We start from the raw sequence: 22474 nt of genomic DNA, 5'->3' as shown, positions 1-22474 counted from the left end.
TTTCTCCCCAAGTCCTTCCCTCTCCCTAACTTTCCTATTTGAAGGTACTACTGTCCTTTCTCAGTCAAGTAGGCTCACAGCCTTGGTGTCATCCTTGACTTTTCATTTGCACTCACTGCACGTACCTAATCAGCTGTCATCTTTTTTGTTTCAACCTTCACAACATCTCTTATATTTGTCCCCTTCTCCCCATTCACATAACTGCCACCACGAAGCAGGCCCTCATCACTTAAAAGTTATTGTAATAGCATTCTGGTTAGTCTCACAGTCTCAATTCAGCAATGTGGCAGTGGCTGTTCTCCATGCCTAGAATGCTCTCCCCTCCTCATCTTAACCTTGGTTTCCTCCAAAACTCCTACCTTCTGAAATAGGCCATTCTCAGTTCCTCCCATTACTAGTGCATTTCTTCAGAACTGCCTTCCATTTAAACTATATATAGTCTTGGATGTACACAATTATTTGCATGTTGTCTCCCCCATTAGAACATGAGCCCTTTAGGTACGATGTTTTGTCTTTGTATCCCCTGTACTTAGCATAGTGCCTGGCACATAGCAAGCACTTAATAAACGCTTTCTGACTGACCAATACTGAGGCATTCTTGTACCTCAGGCCTTTATATTTTTTGAAGCAAAAATAAATATCATCACAATTAGTCTAGTCCTTTCAAGGAGGCGGTTGGCAACTCAGAGTATGATGAAAGAAAAAACTATTTATGGCATACAAACTTTGAAACAAACTTCTTTTTGTCCCCATATCTTCATCATCTGGAAATCCATACCCTCTTTATTCCTCTTATACTAATCTTAACTATAGATCCTTCAAAAGACCCTGCTCACATTCCAACTCTTCCATGAAAGCCTAAATCTAACCTCACAGTTTAGTTAGTTTCACTCTTCTGTGAAATCCACAGTTAGCACTTAATTATATCTAGTTCTGTATTGGTTTCTGCTTCACATGTATGTCTCCTCTCTGCAATCAGAATGTAAGCTCCTTGAGGTAAAAACAAAAACCAACCCACACACACAAAACTAAGACCAAAACTAAAACTGATGTGTTCAACAAGTTAGCATGTGGTAAATATGTAATAAATATTTGATGCTCCGTCATCACATAGGCCCCTTTTAAAACACACTGAGTATTTCAACAAGAGAACAACAATAAAAAATCCTTTCTTCTCTTTTTGACTAAGTACAAAGATTTCAAGTTCCACTCTGGTATTTAAAAATATGCTACACCTAAAATCAAAGTTTTAAACAATGTAATGAGTGATGAATGGCAGGAGCAAGAATGAAACAACCCATGTAAATGCACTTCTGAAAGTTATTAATCTGCTTCTACATATACCTTGAACATCAAAGAAAAATAAATTGTAAACAAACAAAAAAGCGTACATACTAACTAGAGCAAACTCTGCAATTTATTCTTAACATAGTTGGAGTGGGGAGGCAAAGGAAGAAGAAAAATATCAGTACTATCAGGACATTATATATGGGTTCAGTCTTGTCAAAATTTTTGCATATGTCTTTCAGAACTCACAAAGTTTTGGAAGCATTTTAATTAATGGCCCTGACTACCATCGTTACATGCTTAAGGTTTTCAACTTCATATGCCTAAAAAAAAGGTTTTTAAAGTTTATGTCCTGCCAACACTATTCATTTTCTTTTGTTGACTTATCCATATGAAGGGGAATAAGTTTTATTAAAATGCATGCTCTTTGAGGGCACAGAAGGTCATCTTAATTGTTGTATATCCCTAGTGCCTAGCATATCATAACTGCTTAATAAATATTTGTGGAAGTATGGAATACACAAAGGATTAAGTAAACAGATTTGAATTTATTTATAAATGATCAATTTATTCTCTCCTGAAATATAATGACCTGGGAAATTCATCTGGTATTTCAATGTTGAAGAAATACACGCTAACCTTAAAATGCATACCGTTAGCATGATAATTAAGGAAAGAAGCCAATATAGAAATATTTACCACCTTAATGTTCTGAAAAAACTAGATCCAAAAGAAAATATGGCTGCAAAGTCCTGAAAAACTTGACATTATCAGTCTAACAAATTTCAACTACTTACCAGCCCTTGCTGCAATAAGGTGAGTTGCTTTGTTGGGATCATCTGCACTCAATATCAAATTCTTATTGATCTTAGCTCCAAGTGCTGTTGCATGGTAATGTTCTCGTGTCCTTTCTATTGGATAATTTGTTGGACATACCCCACTAAATATTATGGTAACACCTGCCAACACCTTACTTTTCAGTTCTGGTACTATTTTCCGTATATCAGGTGCTTCTTGGATCTCCTTATTCAGGTATTTATCATACTTTGTGTAATAATCGTTATGTACTCGAACAAGGATCTCTTCAAGGTATATGAGATGATCATCTTCATCATTATCTTCTTCCTCTTCCTCTTCTTCTTCCATGCTCTGATCTAAAGATTCACCCACTGTAATCCCAGATTGTTCACTATTCTGGGACTCTGTCTCTGCTTCTTTCTTGTCTGCACAGCCATTTCCCAGATCACAAAGGCCATCCTGTTCACCTTCTTCTGGGACTTCAAGGTCATTGCCTTTGCCATGAAGATGTACGCTAGGTCCAGACTCTGTGGAATGATTGACTCCAACCGTTTTCTCCCCACTTGTGTCTGTGCTGTCCTGTTGTTGAGAAGTCTCTGCTTGTGTGGTTTTTGACTTCTTCCAGCTTCTCTTCTCCTCATTTTCACTATCAGATGCAGAAGAGGAAGCAGATTTGTGACCATCTAATTCACTGTTACTTTCACTGTCACTAGAGAGTTCAAAGTCCAAATCATTACCTGCATTGCTTTGGCCAGGATGTTTTTCTGATAATGTTCTATCATCCTGTTCTGAAGAAATTTGAGATTCCTTGGCAGTTATCAAATCATTAGCACTAGGAGAATCTGTTATGTGATCAGTGTTACCATGAAAGGAATGTCTCTCATTTATTTTATCACTAGAACTTAAACACCATTTGGAGGACTCACTGTGTACCTTACTACCATTCAATTCCTTTGCGGATTTCCCAAGGCCATTACTCTGTTCTTCTACACAAGAAACATTCTTTCCATCTTCAGCATCTTTCAGGGATGTGGTTTGTTCTGAGATTTCAGCTGTTTTAGAAGAATGATTGACTGTATATGCATATAAAAGGGGAAAAGTTCCCATAATTAAAAAAGGCCATAATAAATTACTTTAAAGCAACTTCCCTTCCCATCCTAATTTGCCCACTCAGATACTATATATTTAATAAAAGTTAGGTGATGATCTCTTATTATTTAAGTTGTTATAGTCACTCAACTTGTCTCAGAACTTCACTAAGGTATAATGTAACACAAGTTACTGTTGCAGTGCACTATATGTTATGTGAACAGAATAAAAGGAAAAGATTGAAGCATTCAAAATTCTTAACTTGTCTTATGGTGAATAAGGAATGTACTAATCATATTTTCAATGATGACCTTTTTTTTTCCCCAAAGAAAGTTTGGCTCACAGTCCAGTTCTTTCAGTTCTTTTTTTTTTTTTTTTAAAGGCAATTGGGGTTAAGTGACTTGCCCAGGGTCACAGAGCTAGTAAGTGTCAAGTGTTTGGTCTGAGGCCGGATTTGAACTGAGGTCCTCCTGACTTCAGGGCCGGTGCTCTAACCACTAAGCCACCTAGCTGCCCCTTTTTAGTTCTAACTGTGGAATTAGGTTAGGGATTCTGACTACTCAAATTTCTTAGAAAAGGGTCCAAAGATGCACCTCCCTTGTTTCAAACTTAAATCTACAGCCAACAGAGACAGTTAATTTTCTGGAATATGACTACTTTGAATATGAAGATACAAATATAGTGCCTTTTAAGGAGGATCTGGTGTGCACTGATGTTGAACCCAATCCATCTATAACTTCGTAGATAAAGGCTTAAAAAAGTCTGAAACTCAGTGCAGTTAAGTAACTTGTTCATGGTCAAAATGCAAGTAAATGTTAAGAGTACAGATGGAACCCAGGTCTTTCTGACTCCAAATCTAGTGCTCTCCTCACTCTGCCATACTGTTTCTCTACTTAAGAAACATTGGGGACAATGTCTACACCAGAGAAAAATGACAGTACTTGTCTTTTTTTTCCCCCCCAAATGTGAACTATTAGTAGAAAACAAAGCAGAATTAAACAATACCAATTTAACTACAAAATCTTCCTCTAATACCATAAAAAAAGCAGTCCTGAATTTTCTACCACCTAAAGTAAGACATATAAATAGCACATAAGTATATAGAATTATAAAGCAAAATGTTAATTTGCAAATTTTTTGTGAAATATCAATTGTTACCCACCTTTCTTTTTCATTTGAGTTTCCCTGGATCCAGGGGGTGCATTAATATCTCCTATGCCCTGAAAGTATACATATTTCTTTACAGTTATCAAATTGGGCGCAAACTTCCAGACATCTTCTCGGTCATCAATAATGCAAACCATTGAATCTCCACACGGGAAAAGATTTCTAAAAGGAAAAATGTGTCTGAGTACTATTAGCACAATTTTAAAAAAATCTATTGGGTTGACATTTGGATTAATCTTTTATTTTTGGTCAACAAGGAGGTTTCCCTTGCTCCCCTTCTCTCCACATATATACACATAGATGTATATATACTATTGAGATGGCTGAGAAGCAGTACTACCAATAAACAGTCCCTTTCTGAATAATTTACCAATCTCTCATCAAAGAGCCTTCTTTTCAGTTCTTTATAAAAGAGCCAATGCAAATTTTTCCAATCTCCTTAAATCCTTTTTTGAAAATATGAAAATTACATTTTCCCCCAAAGCTTTTGGACTTCTAAGGAAGGTAAGAGATTCTAGTTACACACAAGAGAATATAAGACATTGCCTACCTTTAAAAAAAAAAAGTGATAGGTCATCTTTTCCCTAACTGTGTTCATGTTTGTATTGGAAGTTTTGCCAGTCTTAAAACAGGCATTCAAATCTGATCAGCACAATGACCAACCACAATGCCAGAAGACCCATGATGAAACAAGCTACTCATCTCCTCAAGATAACAGACTCAGGGTACAAAGAGACATATTCAATGCAGGAATCAGCTTTGCTAACTATGCATATTTGTTACAAGGGTTTTCTTTTTTCTTTCTCAATGGGGGAGGGAGAGAAAATATTTTTGTTTACTTAAAGATTAATTTAATTCTTAAAACAAGCATTCAAACATTAATCAGAACATGTCTACTATAAGAATATATATTTACAATAGATATTAATAAATACAAAATTTAGCTTTTAACTGCAGAGCTAACTTAGCAACTCTGATACAAAACACATCTCTTCTCCCTCTTCACATCCCTAGTTCCAATAACTTTTGGCTTCTGACACAAGGTAAACTAAGTTTTAGAAGAATGGATATGAAGCAGTACTTGGCAAGAATGATGGAGAAGTAGGCTGAGTAATTCCAACTACAAGATCAGTAAGCCAGCACTAAACCCAACTTATCCCCATATTTCCTTCTTCAAAATAAAGAATGAACATGGGAAAATAATGGGAGAAATGCCCAACAGCTCTAGGTCTCTATGGCTCTACTTTTCTGATGCTCATTTGACATATTTTAAGAGCAACAACCAGGGTAAAAGAGATCTTTGAAGACCCTAAAGTACTTTAAATATATAAAGGCTGGGGGACAAGTGGAGAGAGGAGAATAAATAGTATAATTCAGCTAGCTATTTTTCGTGAGGGAAAGAGGAAAAAAAAAAGAAGGTACCTGATCTTGGGGAATTTAGGGGAAAATTAGTGAAAAATTGGCAATTTTTTGCATGGAGGTGGTAGTGCTTGTTCATACCCAGGTGTATCTGTGCTGTCTCCCCTCTTTCTTCTTATGTTAACCTCTAAAATGTTCTCTTCTCTCACTCCCATAGCAATTCACTTAACAGGGAAGTGAAGTGAATAAGATTTTATGTACCACCTACTATGTGCCAAACACGGCACTCAGTGCTTTACAAATATCTTTTTATCTTTATTACCACAATTCTGTGAGGTAGGTGCTGTAATTATCCTCATTTTACAGTTCAGGAAACTGAGGCAAACAAAACTTAAGTGACTGGCCCAAGGTCACACAGCTGGTGAGTATGTGAGGCCAGATTTGAACAGTGACTAGCATACAGTAGGCACTTAATGAATGTTTCTTGATCAACTCCAGGAGAACTTCCTACTGAGAAGGAAAGATGTCACTGAAATAAATAGGCACTAACTACAGAATCCATTCTAAAATCATTTAGAATTTTTCCCTCTAACAAATTAGAGGAAATTTTTAATCTATCTTACATATGGAACCTGCACTTCCAAGTTTCCAGACTACAATACCATGACTCAGATGAAGTCTTACCTTGGAACTTCCCTCAGTGCCTGGGTTCTTTTCATACTGGAATTATCTTCCTCCATTTTAAAGAGAGACCCAGGCTGGCCAACCTTCATTCTCCTCTTGGCTATACTTCTGACTTTTCAATCATCAACACTATACCCTGTGTGACCACCTTCATCTTCTACCCTTGCCACACTGCTCCTCTAACTTTTCACCTCCCTTTTGTATGTGGTCTTCTTTCGTTAGAATGCAAGCCCCTTGAGGGCAGGAACTTTCTTTTTGCTAGTATTTGTATCCCCAGTACTTTGCATAGTGTCTAGCACATAGTAAGGGCTTAATAAATGCTTGTTGCTTTGTCTATTTTCTTACTGTAAAATAGGGAAGCTTATCCAAGGGTGACTTAAATGGGTCTGCCTATCTGTAAATCAAAAGAAGACAAGGGGATAAACATCGACATTATCCATAAGTTTCTGCCTAATATCAGTATTTAAGGGGGAAAAAAAAACTTCGGACGAGGGCACAAAGATTATTTTTTGAGACAAAACCTCAAATATCTTTTAGGGAACAAGTAGCACTACCTAGAATAAAAAAAAAATCAAAACAACATAACTTCTGTTCAAACAGAAAGGAAAACTCTCGTAGGAAACATGGATAAGTAGGCAGGATCAAACAGAAGCAGGAGTAAACTCAAGGCATAGAATAGAAAAATAAAGAGATGGATATGGGATGGAGGAGTTGATAATGTAATTGACAATTTTCTAAGCCACTACTAGATTAACATATAGGTTCCTTAGAAAATGAAAATCATGGAGTTTAGCTATAAATATCATAGAAAACTTAAAATCAGTGCCTTAGCAAAATGGCTTTACTCATATATTTAGGGTCAGGTTTGTAGGGTTTATATTTGTCCAGACTCTCAGTCCTTTCCTTTTTCTACAAGCTGTTCCTCTTCTGCTTCTATTCTTTAGTGCCTGTTCCCATCACTTAATATCCCCCCTGCCCTGCTTCAATGTTTCCTCAAAACTACACTGTTCTCTACTCTCTCAAATCTGAACCTCACATCTTAGTCTTCACATACCATCTACCTGCATTGTTCGTAGGACTTTATGCTGGGCACATTACAGAAAAAAAAAAGAAAATAAATATTCTCAGAATTGGGAATATAAATTACTATACACAGAAATCTACATATCTTGCCCTTTTAAGAAAAAAATTCCACAGAACTGCAGAAACATTGCAATGAGCTCTCACTCATAACCACCACCCCACCACGACCTTTGAATGCTGTTTTAAGCAGAGTGGCCTTTGGGAAAAGACAAAAAGGAAGGGAAAAAGCAAAAGACAAGAGCTAAAGATGTTTTAAAATATGGAATAATTCACTTATGTAATGTTTAAGGTTTACAAAGCACTTTACCAGCAATTCTGAGATGAAACAGGTAGTATTATTAGGTCCATTTTACAGATGAGGAAATTGAAAGCACAAAGATTCGAACCAGAAAAAGAATTCACCACCACAAAAGTACCAGGACTAAGTACTAACAGCAAGAATAATTAAGTTTTTTTTTCCCCATCAGAATACAAAGGTGTTACTTGTTTTTCAAAATTAAATAAACTTCAATAAATGAATGAGAGGGGAGGGATTAAATGGAACCATAACCTATATCTACAGTGGCAACTAAAAACTGTTCTGTTCTCAGAGAAAAAAAGAAACTGTAATGTGATGACTATAACTGTGTACATACAATCATATACATACCTAAGGTTTCCTGTTTTAGAAAATGGGTCAATACACTCATCTCTTGATAATATTCGATGAGAAAAAAGCTTCTTTTCAGGATCTAAGAAACCTTTTGAAAGAAAAAAAGCCCAAGTTAAACTATTTCTAAACTTCATTTTATGTAGTATTTTGCATAGACTAAAACCTTCTAAGTTTTCTTTGTAATATCACGACAAAAAGCATTATGGTGAAAAGAAATAATTTATATGTGCTTTCAAATAAAACTGTCACTAAACAGGGTTTCTCATTTTCCAGGTTTTAACATACAGACACAGACAGACAGACAGACAGACACACACACCCACACACCCCTGTGTTCTACTGGAGGATACAATAGGGACATATGTAGATACATATATAAAAATGTACAAGACATACACAAAATAAGTACAAGTTAATTACAGGGGAGAGAGAATCTGAAAGGCTTTAATACAGAAGATAGTGTCTGAGCAGCATCTTAAATGGAGAGACTCTATGAAGCATAAGTAAGGGGAGAATACATTCGAGGCTTGGGAGTATAAAGGAATTTTATGAATTACATCCATGGTGGGTGATGAAGTCACCAAGGGAGAAAGAAGAGAGGTCAGGACAGAACTCAGTTTCCTTATCTGTATCAATCAATCAACAATCTTATATTAAGTAACTACTAGTAGTTAACCTCTCTGAGCCTCTTCATCTATGAAATGAGGATACTTTCAAAACCTATTCTTCACAGGGTTGTTGAGAAGATCAAATGAGAATGTCTATAAAGTGCTTTGTAAAACTTAAAAGTACTAAATAAAAGTCAGCTATTATTATACAGGGAAATCTCAAAACATTTTCAAATTATAATTCAATTGTTCATAGTAAAAATGTAAAAAGATAGAAGATAATTCTACTTAAAACTAAATGGAGAAAAATGATACCCTTTTTTGGTTGTCATCTCTACAATCTGGCTCAAATCCAGCTCAGCCATAAGGGTATTTATCTTTGGGATTCAATTCCACTCAAAGATCTCTGAAGGTTGTCCAGCCTAGACCTTAGAATTCACCTGGCCTCCTGGGGCTGTCCAGGCTGTGAGAATTCTACTCTGGAATGACTTAAGAATTAACAGAATTCAATAATCTTTCAAAGGATGGGGGAGAGGAGGGAGGCAAGAGACTACTTGAGACTTCATTGAGCTCTTTATCAGCTCATCATGTAGTAAAAGTAATAAGTTAACACTCCATTGACAGACAATATTTGCTTTTTAAAGAGGAGATCAAGTTTTGGGGTTTTTTTTGCACTCTAATCAAGAAATAGGTATTCCATTATAAGAGCAAATGAGCCACCCAGTGGCTAAACTTTAAATAAAGCTTTAAATGAATAAAAGGTCTAGTTGTAAAGTTCTCAACATTTCTAGAATAAAAGGTACATGATTCCATATGCTTTATCACAATCTCAGGTTTAGAAGTAGCTTAGGTGGCTATGTAGTCCAACCAATACCAGACCTATTATTTTCCTAAAAGGGTCACTCTTCCATCAGTAAATTCTAGTATCTCTGTTGGTTCCATGATCAAACATAAACTCTTGTTCTCAACCCTACCTCTTGGAATCTCTAGTCTTCTTCAAAACTCAGCTCAGTTACATTAAGCATTTTTTGGTACAACTAATAATGCCCTCTTAATCTCTACCCCCTTCTAGGTTATCTCAAATCTGTTTTGTAGAGTTTTTTTATAAACATCTACATACATGCATACCCTATTAGAACATGAAGGCAGAAACTCTCATTTTGTCTTAGTATCTCCACAACCTAACTTATTGCTCAAAGGATATTCAGGTATTGGTTGGACTTGATGGCCCAATAGGTCACTTCAAAGCTAAGATTCATATATAACCATGTTCCTTTTACTCCAGAATTGTGTCTAAGCAAATGTCCTTCAATTTTTACACATTTTTATGACTTATTTTAAAAGTTTAGCCATTAGACAGCTCATCTGCTCTTACAGTAGAATTTCTTGATTAAAGTGCAAAAAAAAACCTCTTCTTTAAAAGCAAATACTTTCTATCAGTGAATGCTAACTCATTACTTTATCAGTTCATCACTGATAAAGAGCCTAATGAATGTATCTAACAGTATCTTGCTTACCATCTCCCCTCACCTCAACCACAGCAAAACTACTAAATTCTGGCCTGTTAATTCTTAAGTCATTCCCAGAGTAGAATACTCACAGCCTGGACAGCCCCAGGAGGCCAGCTGAGTTCTAGGGTCTAGGCTGGGCAACCTTAGGAGATCTGGAGTAGAATTGGATCCCAAAGAAAAAATACTCTTGTGGCTAAGCTAAATTTGAGCCTTCAAAATAAGAGCCATAAATATATTAAGAGAGGAATTAAAATAAACTCAATCATAAAAAGGCTTGGAATACTCTTAAAAGTAAAACTATTTTCATTTTTTTAAACAAACCACTTAAATTAAGATTCTTTCTACAAAACTAGAAGACATCCTACAAGTTACAATATAAAGCACTCAACAGGAAAAACAATTATCAAATTCTGAATCAAGGTTTTGTTTATAGTTCTACGTTAAACAATTTTAATCTTTTGCCTTGAATGGTATAAGTTGGATTAGGGAAAGGCATCTATCAAGAGCTATGTGTAGTCCCTTTCCTGAACCTTATAAAATAGACATATTTAATGATCTTTCTGAAACAGATGAATGTCCTTGAACTTTGACCTCAATTCCACACCATGAACTAAAATAAAAAATATTTTCTCATAAATCATTCCTATGACCAATACTGCCATCAAGTGTTCAGCACTGCTACAGCTAAATAACTTTTATTTTACATGTCCTATAAGGTGACTAAAAAATACAATTCCAAATGACACTTGCCTAAGCAATCACAAGAGAATATAAAATATTCAGTGTTAGCACTGACCAACCCAGTGGCCTGTCTGGTATCAAGTAAAACAGGCTTATTTCACAGAAAGAAGTATTACTTAGGTGTTCACTACAGATTAAAAAAAAAAAATCCTGCCAAAACATCCTTCAATGTATTTCTAAAATTACTTCCAACTAAGTGAAACAGACAAACATATTTATACACTCAAGATTTCTACCCTGCCAGTGTCATTGTGAATAAACCAGACTATGGTCCCAAGGTTTGGGACCAGGAATACAGGCATTCAGGCCAAAAATATAGTGAGTGGTAACTCTGTTAACAGTCAAAGCAGCTATTCCAACCTGAGACTGATGCTTATGTTACACTGGTGTCCCAAAAGTCTTTGTGCAGTCTTCATCTTTAAACTTTAAGACTGTAATACTACATGAAGACTTTTGAGACATCCTGGATCTAACTGGAAGCTGAGTGTTGTGACTGAAAATAACATATAATAAAAGAGAGTAAGGGATTTGCTGGCCTCCTTAGCCACTCTGATTATTTATCATAAGGCTTAAACCAAGACAGTTCAAGAAAGGTAAAAAAAAGTTTTAATTTTGATCTACTGACTCAATCTTTAAAGAACTTGGGGCAATTCTTCTACAGTATTTGAAGAATGATAATAAATCAAGATACTGCATAATGTAATGCAAAGAGCAATGGATTTGCTGTCAAAGACTTAGGTTCAAATCTCAGCTCTGATATTGTGACCTAGGGTGTGTCACTACCACTCAGTTTCCCTGTATGTAAAATCAGGGGGCTGGACTAAGAAGCATTCAAGCTCCTGCTAGTCTTAATTCCTATGCTCTACATCCTAGTTAAAGGTATTAAAATAAAAATAATAGTCACATTACCTCAAATTAAGCAAAATGTTTCACAGCTTCTTAATCATACTGCTTACCTGCAATGGTATGTGCATAAAGCCGGCTACCAAAGGTGAAAACATGCAATTCGTACAGTTTGGCAATCTTTTCTAGGAATTCCTTGCAATGAGGACGTAACCGAGTATGTAGCACAGGTTCACGTCGGCCTAACTGAAAATGAAGTATACCCTAGGAGGAAAGAAGAAAAACTGATGAAAGAACAGGTCACGGGAGAGTAATAACTTAACATCATATTAAATTTTCTTGTCAGTTTTGTTAGGGACAATACCTTTAAAATGTTGCTTGAGTTGGATCCTGTTTGTTCTTAATGGAATATGACATTAGAACTTTCAAATCATTGGTTATAGTGGACCAAATAATCAGCCCACTACTATTTACTAGTTGCCGATGATATGTTTAAAGGAGTCTTTGTAAATAGTTTCAAAGATAACCATCATAAATAGTAAGCGGGTATCATGCCAAAATATCTGTTAAGCATGCATCTCACATAACAATTTGCTCTACTTTTGAGCTCTCCCCCTTCCCTTCTTCAGATATACAATGGTGTGATTATTTAAGTTCCAGAATTTTTAATTGCTATTACTGTTTTGTATAATGGTTAAGATAAGTTCCCTAAAAGATTTCATATAAAAGTAGTTGCCTTCTTCATACTGTAGTTATTTCAAAACAGAAGACCCAATTCATGTGATACTTGAATAAACTGATAAATGTTAATTACCAAACTACTGAAAAACAAAATGAAAGACAGTTGTAATGGCTATACATAAATAGAATGTTTGGGGGTTTTTTTGGATGAAAAGTTCCAATGACACAAATAGGTATAGTAAACTTTACAGAGAAGGCTTAATTTATTAAAGTTTGAATTGTAAATTTTTCTTAAGGAAATGCAATTTTAACTTAAAATAAATGTAAAGCATACAGAAAGAGGTCTCATAAGGCCAGCTTTAAAATGTATTTAAGACTTATTTGTGACTAGCATTATTATCACGCTTTCATGTAAACTGTTAACATGTTAACAGTTCTCCAAAGTTAAGTAGAATTGTTCTCCACAATTCAGTTCATGACATTAACTTATTCATTATAATTGAAACTGGGCAAACTTCAGCCCAGACCAATTCAAATGATTACAAACTAGGCCTATGAAGTCTATAAAGACTTAATAGTGTGAAATTCACTAACTTTTACTTTATCTAGTTTTTCCTCCCCCAAAAACCTTTAAAAACCCTTAGAAATATAATTGTGCTAGTTTGTGACATGTATATAGCTTTGTTATTTTAAAACTACTGCTGCCTACTAAGGGCAAACAGTTTCAATGTTGGCCATTTAACTAGAGATATCATTATTTTCCTGGGAAACTCTATTGATTATTATCAACTTTAAGAGTATTCTTGCACCTACTTATTCCTAAATTTGTCTTGGATTAAAACACAGAGCTCCAAATGTTACAACCATCTTCAATGCTTTAATTTAAAAAAACTCCAAAACATAACAAACAAGTCATTTTTACAGAGTAGATTAAGCAACTGCAAATTAACATGCTCCTCTTTCTCCAACACACTTTTCCACATATCCCTTCCCAGATTAAATCTACTTTAAAATATCAATGAATACAGAACAAATTCCAAATTCAGAATTACAATCTCAGCATTGGCCATTGATTCCACTTTATTAAAAGTGACCTGCTACAACAATATTTCCCAAACATGGTGAGGACTCATTAACACCAGAAGCAGCACTGTATACTACCACTCAGAAAGACATTATTAGGAAGCTTTTCTGTTATCTCAAGCCAAAATCTACTTCTACCATTTCTATCAATTGCTCCCATTTTTGCCCTTATTAGGCATGATCTTAAAGGTCCTCTAGCTCCAAACTACCTCTCCAGGACTCACTCTCTCTACTCATTTACAACAACCCTCTGCTTCAGCCAGATTGGTGTACTCATGGTCCCATAAGGTAGTTACTGAGCATCCCTACCTTCTTAGTTTCATTCATGACTTTCCATGTCTTCCTTAAACCCAGTGGTGTCAAACTTAAATAGAAACAGGGGTTACTTATTAACTTAGTATTAAAATGCAATGTTACCTGTGTTTTGTTGTATTTGTATTTACTGTGTTAAATATTTCCCAATTACATTTTAATCTGGTTCAAGGTGCATGCAGGAGTGATGTGACTACATCTGGGGCTAGGTGTTTGACCTCTCTGCTTTAACCTATCTTAATCCTACTATCCATCAAGGTCCACATCAAATATTACCTCTCTGATTCTCTCCTTGACTAAGCTAATTCATAATGACTCCTTTTTCCTTGAAACCTTTATTTCACTTACTGTTACAGTGCCATGTTAATTACTCTTAAATGTATCCTACCTTCAGTTTGCATGCCATCTTCAGGAGGGGGGAGGAGAAGGAGGGGGAGAAAATTTTAAACTCAAAATCTTATGGAAGTGAATGTTAAAAACTAAAAATAAATAAATAAATTTTTAAAATGTGTCTTATCTTGTCTCTTCAATCAGACTACAAAAGCTCCTTAAGATAAAGACTCTATCATATGTTTCTTGATATCCCAAATTAACACCAAGAATACATGATACATGGTAGACACGAAAAAAAAAAAGTGTTACTTGACCAAATTTAAATGTAAGAGGAACTCTCTTATCTTTAGTACTGTCAAGTCACTGCAGTGATAATCCAATATAAATCTATTCCAATAAAGTATATGGTTCTGGATGCACTGAAATCCAACCAGATACTCTCCTCGCCTTCAAAGTATACATAATGCCATTTAAGGGATCTAGTTAATGTTGCAAACAGGACAAAGGAAAAAAATGGAAACAAAACAAAGAACGATAAAATATAAGACTTACTCTATCCAAAGAGATAGTAAACATTTCAATAAAACAAAGAACAATTACTGAATTATTTGTTACATGTATCATGTCATTTACTTTGTTTGACATTTGCTGACAGCGCTGCTGCTCTGTAGTATGAATTAATGTTTGATCCAAATCGACCATGAGGACAAGCTTTCTGTTTCGGTGTAGCCGCTGCTGGTCTTCTCTGCCTAGCTGCTCAGCTTGCTAAAATACAAACAAAACAACAACAAAATAAGTTACAAACTAAAAAGTTTCAGACCAAGTAGAGATTCAACCATTTCTAAACACCAGCAGACACCAGCAGAAAGCTGGCTGATACTTTTTAAAAAGAGAGCTAAGTTTAAAAAAAAAAAAATCCTAAGACTGCTTTCCTATTACAAAATAACCTGGAGAAGTATATATATATTTTAGTAGGACAACCTATCTAACAAAACTGCAATTACTAACACTTCTAAATATGATTAAGTGCAAAAATATATACAAAGTCTGATAGTTGTTTCTTCTAACTTCAAATATTGTAACTTAAGTATAAGTCATATCTAGCATATCTAGTATTACATGTCCCTGAGCAAACGTTCTCTTCAGAAACAAGCTACTATAATAAGTGAGTTATTTTTTAGTAGAAAAGACAATTCAGGAGTAGTTAAAACTTTCAGAGTACAAGAATGAGGTGTCAATGGGTTGCAATTTGTACTGGTGGAGTGAGTACCCATATCATACTGAAAAAGACAAAATACTGAGTAATTGCCATTAGCAACCCATAATTCCCTATGACATGAAACTTTCCCTCTTCCTTCTTACTGCTCTAATCTCCCTTCTAATTTATTTTTCCCCATTTCTTTTTCTTTCTCTTGACTATACCTCATGCCCTTCAAGGACACAGAGCATATCAAGGAAAGTTACTAAATGGAGGAATATAATCAATAAGGAAAATTTTAGCATTATAAAAATAGAATACAAAGTTGTTTTTTAATCTTATAATGGGAAAGGTTAGGGGAAAAACAGAAATAAATAACATTTCCTTCTGGAAAGTATTAAGATTTGAACTTAGCCTTAGAGTTCTCACACAAACACACAAAAATCACAAGTCTTCTGCCTTTAAGATGTAGGAATAAAAAAAAAAGTTTAAGTAAGTATTGCAAACACATATAATAACTATATCTGATAGACAGAAAAATTAGAAAAGGTACAAAATTGTTTTCCCAACATGTCCCATACCACTTCTAAAAATTCTAGAGGGGCAGCTAGGTGGTTCAGTGGATGGAGGTCCGGCCTTGGAGTAATGAGGACCTGACTTCAAATCCAGCCTCAGACACATGACACATCACTAGCTATGTGACCGGGGGCAAGTCACTTAACCCCTATTGCCTTACCAAAAGGCAGAAAAAAAATAAAAATTAAAAAAATTTTTTTAAAAATCCTAGAGAGCTTGATTATGGCTGTTACTGAGCATATCCTGAATTAAAACTAAAATGGGAGAGGATAGGCAAATACTACTGGGGAAGGGAAGAAAAAACAAAGTGGTAATGAAAACTAATCAATTAACAAGTACTTATTAAATGTTTGGTACGTGACAGATACTTTGTGACAAACTAGAATACAAAGACAAAAATGAAACTCTCCCTACTGTCAAGAAGCAGCCCTTCTATTATGAAAAAAAAAATTGGACAACACAGGAAGAAGATTGCAAGTCAAAATTAAACTAGAAAAGCAAGAATGCTCCCTTTCAAAATTACTAAAAAATTTTTTTTACTCTGAGAAAATCCAAAATAGCTCTGCTTAACTTTCGAAAAATCAGAAACATTAACTAAAAGAGACTGTTAATTTAAATCCCTTAAGCAGATCCTATGTGTGAGTTATAGTTGAACCAACAGTGGATTTTAAATTAAGAAAAATAAGGCAGAGGAAATAGTTATTTTACCATGACATGAAAACAAAGTCAAATGTGACAGTAATATTATGTACTGCTTCCTACTCAATACAGGGAAGAAATTTTTTTAAATTTCCTACAATGATTATCTTGATGTAACCATTTATTAATACTTCAGTATAATTTTGTCATTCGAATACATAGTGCTCTTTGGAAAAAGAAAAATGAGAGAACAGAATTACACCCTAGTAATCAGCTTCATATAAATATAATAGATTGGTTGAAAAGAATAAAAAATTTACAGTTAACATTAACACGCAGAAATTTTGAACAAAAGAAAGGTGAGTTCAATATCTCTCCCCCCCATATTCCCTCCAATTATGCTGGTTTACATGAAACAGAAATTGTCATCACTTTTTTTTTTTAAAAGAAAAATCCTCCAAAATCTTCCATCTTTTGCCCCAAGTGACTAAACTTACCTCAGAGCTGACCATCAGTTCTGGCACACTGTGCACCATGGAGACAGTTGCTGTGGATAATGGCACTTGCTGTTTTCCATTCTTACTCTGTAGCCTTTGTTTAGACAGAGGAGAAAAAAATCCAGTTTCAATAAAGCACATTTCAACACTACTGAGCTACATGCAGACTAGTTGCAAATTACACTTCATAAAAAGTCACCATTGGGTTTTAGGATTTACTTTTGAATATAATATTCTAAGAGTTGCTTTAAATATATGACTACTGAAATGGACTGAAGGTCAGAAAAAGTCAAATAATCAGTTATCTATTTCTAAAATTCTTTATGAAAATTAAGGTAAAGAAATTAAACTTGAAAATATAAAATTAGATTTTAAATGACAGCTCAACTATAAGCAGTTCAAAAAAAAGTTTTAACCAGATAAACTATTTTTATTTTATTTACAAAGTAGAGCAAGCAATTTTATTTTCATAATTATTCCTTTTATCCCAAGTTACTTAAAAGTATATTATAATACAATAAGAATTCATTATTTTCTAGCTAGTAATTCTATCTGTTGCACCCTAGATATTTCCTAATGAAGCACAAGGATAGACATACTTTGTTACCTGCTAGGAAAACAAATTTTAAAAATTTTATTATACTTCTAAAAGTATCTAATTTTCCACATTATTGGAAAATAAGTGGGCTAAGATAAGTCCATTTGTCAGAAAGAGATTTCATTGTGACAGGATTCATAATAATAGATACAATGCTTCACTGGAAACACTGTATTCGTTTTTTACTTGCTCAGTATTTGAAAGAGATCAAGGGATCATAAAGGCCTGACAATAAAATAAAATAGTACTGCTTGCCTCATTTTTATACTAGCAGGATTAAGTGTTTTATCGCAGCTCTAAATCTATGACCCTAAGATCAATCTATGTTAACAGACACACATATTCCCTTCTAAGTTTTCAACAAAAATTAGCACTTCAACTTCTCCTTTGGAGCTCCTACAAGTCTAACACATCTTAGCATTACTACATAGCATGTAACACCAGGGAAAAACTAGGTTGTCCAGCACACAGAAATCAAGCAGCAGACAACACTGAGGAAAATCTGTAGGTAGTAATTTTTCCAGATATTCCACTCATTCATCCCCTTCAAATAATGCCTTGATTATATAAAAGGCAATGGATGCTCTATATTCTTTATTCTCTTCTCCCTTTTACAGTTACTAAGTGTATCTGAACAATCATTATTCCCTGTATATTACAAATTCTCTAGGAAAATTTTAGTGTTGGAAAACTGAAAAGAGGTTAACACTGACCCAACTTCAGAGATTTTTTTTTCCTATTTCAAGCAACTATTACATCACATAGCATTCAGTCCAAACTATTATGTCACACAATATTTAGTCAAATGCTCTAAACAAAGTAGGCATAAGAAACATTATAATGAAATGCTCCTAGTTACCGTCTCATTATTCCCAATATTCTGGATGAAGTGTGCATCCCCTGTGAGGGTGAGGGATTACGAATTTTCTAAATATTTTAGCAAAACATATGTCTGCCTAATGTGTTTATTTACCCCATTAGCTAGATCCTCAAATATAGGATCAAACTGCTTTTCTTAGTTTAACAGGTTAAAAGTAGTATAACTATACACATTTGAATATGCATTAAATTCTTCATGTTTAATTTTTTATGGTTAAAATTGTTTACATGAAAATCAAATTAAGATAGTCAAGGAATAAGATTTTTTTTTTAACCAATGTAACAGACTTGGTAAAATATTGATAGTCATAGGTTTTTTTTTTTGCTATGCCTGACTTTTATTCACTTAAAAAAATTAAATTTTGATCATTTAGTCCTGACCCGAAGACAGGCAGACAGACAAATAAGTGCCAATTCAAGCTATGCCGTGTCCCTTTCAGGCTTTTGGCAGGCACAATTCAAAGCTTTTTATATCTGTCTGTCATCATGTTCACTTTTAGAGAAACTACAAGGTCAAGCAGTTTACTTTCTTAATTAAATTTATATGCCTTCAAACTAACAATAAAAAAAGATGAAAGAAGCCAATTTTAATATAACTAAACAAAAAAAGTCTTAAATTTGCAGTTAGTATCAATGATAGCAATGATAAATAGGAGACCAAAAGAGATCCAAGTTAGGTTTATTTATATTTGTTACTATACTGTAGCCATGATAGTACTCAAGTACATTCTCTTCTTACCCATTTAATCAGCTTATTTTCAAACAAATTTTATTTATTTTTCATCTACAATTATACTTACTGTGTTAAGTCTTGACCACATTCAGCACATAAACCTTTCATAACTACTGGGTGGCTACATCCTTCTAATCTCACCAGAACACCTCTGAAAAACAAAGTGACATGAAACATTTTAATAGCATAATTTCTACTGTAAAATCAATGTGTTCTGTAGTATTTGAGATAAAAAAACTGAAAAAGAAATACATTGAACAAATAATATTTAATTAAGAAATGATGCTTGATTTAACCTTAAATTAAATACTATACTTTAAGGTGCAAAATATTAGAAAATATCTAAAAAGGCATGTAAATTTTCCTTAGTTATCATTCCTACTGTACAGACAAAAATCTAGCTACATTTTCCCACCACAATAAACCACAATATTTATAATTTTCTACATAAGCTTTTTGTTTTTCTTGTACTTCACTCATCACAAAGTTACTTTTTGTTATCCCTGAAAAGTTATATGGTTATTTGATATACTTTTAGAGGCACTGACACAAAGCTAAGAACTAAATTATATGACCCTGGTTTAACAATTAAGCTTAAATCTGACCGTGTTTAGGGACAGCAATTTCCATCTCACAAAGAAGCCCATTCCAATGGGCAACTCTAACAGTGACAGTTATTTCCTTACTCTTACTTAAAATCTAACTCCCTAAAACATAGTTCTGTCTTCTGAAACTATAGAATGACACCAATTCCTCTTCCACAAGAGGACTTTCTGTCTTCTCCAGGCTTAAGTTTCAGTTTATTTAGCTACCTCTTATTTGACATGTTTTCCAGTCTTATCACCATTCTGGTTGTTTTCCTCCTTACTTAGTGACATTTCTCTTAAAATGTGATGCTCATAACTGAACACATTGCTCTCTATATATAATCTGTCCAACAAAAGCTATAGTAGTACTGTTACTTCCCTTTTGCTATACTTCTCTTGTAACAGCAGTAGTTTTTTTTTTTTTAATATACTTTAGGGAACAATATACAAAAGCTGAGCCTTCCCACTATTTCCAGATGAGAGTGGGAGGCTATTACACAAATTTATGCTATCCAGACAACAGCAGCCCCCCTTTTTTTTTGGCAGTCACAATACTCTTAAGCCTGTAGTCAGCTGGGCACTCCCCAAAGTTTGGGTTTTTCCCCTCACATTTGCAGTATTTATACACGATCATGTGTGGGAAAAACTTTAACCTAAATGAATGAGTTTACATTTATGATTATTCAACTTCATAGTGCTAAATTTGGACCCGTAATCAGAATCCAAAGAATTAAGTAGAATTTTCTTCGTTAAGTAGGAATATCCTAAAGGGGGAAAAAAAAGGCAGATCAAAAGCGAGTTTTTTCCATTTAAATAAGTTCTGGTTGAAAAAAAAAACCAACAAAAAAAACCCAACAAAACCAAACACACCCACAAACCATAAAACACCACAACTTATAAAGATGCTCTCATTCTAACTTAAGAGACATTAAGTCTCATAGGTAAGTAGTAGTATGGGGTAGGGGATTGAGGACTAACCTTAGAGTCAAGAAGACATGGTGTAAAACTAGGGGGTTAGATTAAATGGCCTCAAAGGTTGTTTCCAGCTCTATATCTGTGATCCTATGACCAGAGTTCAAGTCCTGCTTCTGATATTTACTATCTGTGGGACATTGGGCAAGTCACTTGAATTCCCAGTGTCTAAATGTAGATCAGTCACCAATCTGCTGCAGTGGAAAGTATTTCCACATCTGGAGTTCTTTAGTGAAATCATACACATAGACACACACACACACACACACACACACACACACCCCACAGAACAAGAACTACCATAAAAAGCAGAAGTCTTTGGAAATTAGGCTTTAAAAGTAACTAAAATGTCTACACCCTTTGATCTACAGATCCCACTATTAGGCATATACCCCAAGCAGGTCAAAGACAGAAAAAAAAAAGTCTCATATATATGAAAATATTAATAGCAGCAGTTTTACAGTAGCTAAAAACTAGAAACAAAATAGGAAAACACTGATTGAGGAATGACTAAAATTGTGACACCTGAGTGTAATAAACGTTATTATGTCTTAAGAAATGGTCAACATGAAGAATTCAGAGAAGCATAGGGAAGACTTAAATTAACCAATTCAGGATAAAGCAAGCAGAACTACATAAAAAATATGCACATGACTATTATATATACAAAACAAAACTGAACACAATATAATTATAATGACAAAATCTGGTCCCAGAGAGGAGTTGATAAAATGTACCTCCTTCATCACTTCATTGAAAATATATGGGGGTACTGGCATAGAATATTGCATATGATATCAGACATAGTACACTGTTGGTTGGTTTTCATGAACTGCCTTTTTTCTCCATCACTAGATGTCCTTTTTGCTACAAAGGACATCTAGAGTAGGAAGTGAGGGGGAAAGGGATTTATTTAGCAATGAAGGTGGTATAAAAACAGAGGGCATCAATAATAACAGAATTTTATATGTATACAACATAAAAAAATAGCATGGATGCTAAAGTCAGGTTTCTTTATTCTGATGTGCTAGAACAAGCGAGTTAGGTGCACTGAAACTCCACCTCAGCAAAGCAAGGAAATAAGGAAGACAGGGCTCTGTGTCATAAATCACTGATTTCCCTTTTTTAAAATTTGTATATCTGTCTAATATTTTCCAGAAAGTTTTATGAGTAGGTCACAAGAGGTCACAGACTCTAATGATCACTCCTAGAACTAAACACACCCAAAGTCATAGAATGACTTTCATATATGAATGACTATCTATACTTGTCTCATTTCCCTAACTCCAAACAGCACTAGACATCAAGCAAACTGTTCTGGGGGTTGACTTCTCACTTGATGGCCAGCAGAGGGAACCCTCTGACCTAACATCTCTTTTCTACCACCTTTTAAGGGGAAAGGATCATGTTCCTAGAATGGTATTTGGAGTTACAAGGGTCATTAGTGCCATCTAGCCCAATCTTCTCATTTTACAGATAAGGAAACTCAAGCCCAAAGAGGTTAAATGACTTGCCCATGGTCACACAGGTATTAAATGGAAGAGGTGGGATTTGAACTGAAGCC

The 22474-nt window shown here is 34.6% G+C and overlaps 1 protein-coding gene across 1 annotated transcript in view; it reads right to left on the bottom strand.

The window, feature by feature from the left end:
- Nucleotides 1-22474, bottom strand: part of CTDP1 (CTD phosphatase subunit 1) — a 160218-nt gene that overhangs the window by 121385 nt on the left and 16359 nt on the right. The window contains exons 2-8 of the mRNA XM_027852376.1: nucleotides 19419-19502; nucleotides 17142-17235; nucleotides 14865-14996; nucleotides 11936-12086; nucleotides 8117-8207; nucleotides 4337-4503; nucleotides 2085-3158 (exon numbers count right to left, since the gene is read on the bottom strand). Of these exons, the coding sequence (XP_027708177.1) occupies nucleotides 2085-3158; nucleotides 4337-4503; nucleotides 8117-8207; nucleotides 11936-12086; nucleotides 14865-14996; nucleotides 17142-17235; nucleotides 19419-19459 (1750 nt within the window). The 5' untranslated portion in view covers nucleotides 19460-19502. The remainder of the gene's footprint in view (nucleotides 1-2084; nucleotides 3159-4336; nucleotides 4504-8116; nucleotides 8208-11935; nucleotides 12087-14864; nucleotides 14997-17141; nucleotides 17236-19418; nucleotides 19503-22474) is intronic.

The sequence above is a fragment of the Vombatus ursinus genome, unplaced genomic scaffold (genome assembly GCF_900497805.2).
Source record: "Vombatus ursinus unplaced genomic scaffold, bare-nosed wombat genome assembly UNPS02009573.1, whole genome shotgun sequence".
Classification (NCBI taxonomy): Eukaryota; Metazoa; Chordata; class Mammalia; order Diprotodontia; family Vombatidae; genus Vombatus; species Vombatus ursinus.
Note: the sequence above shows the minus strand (reverse complement) of the source record. Positions and strands in the feature narration are given on the sequence as shown.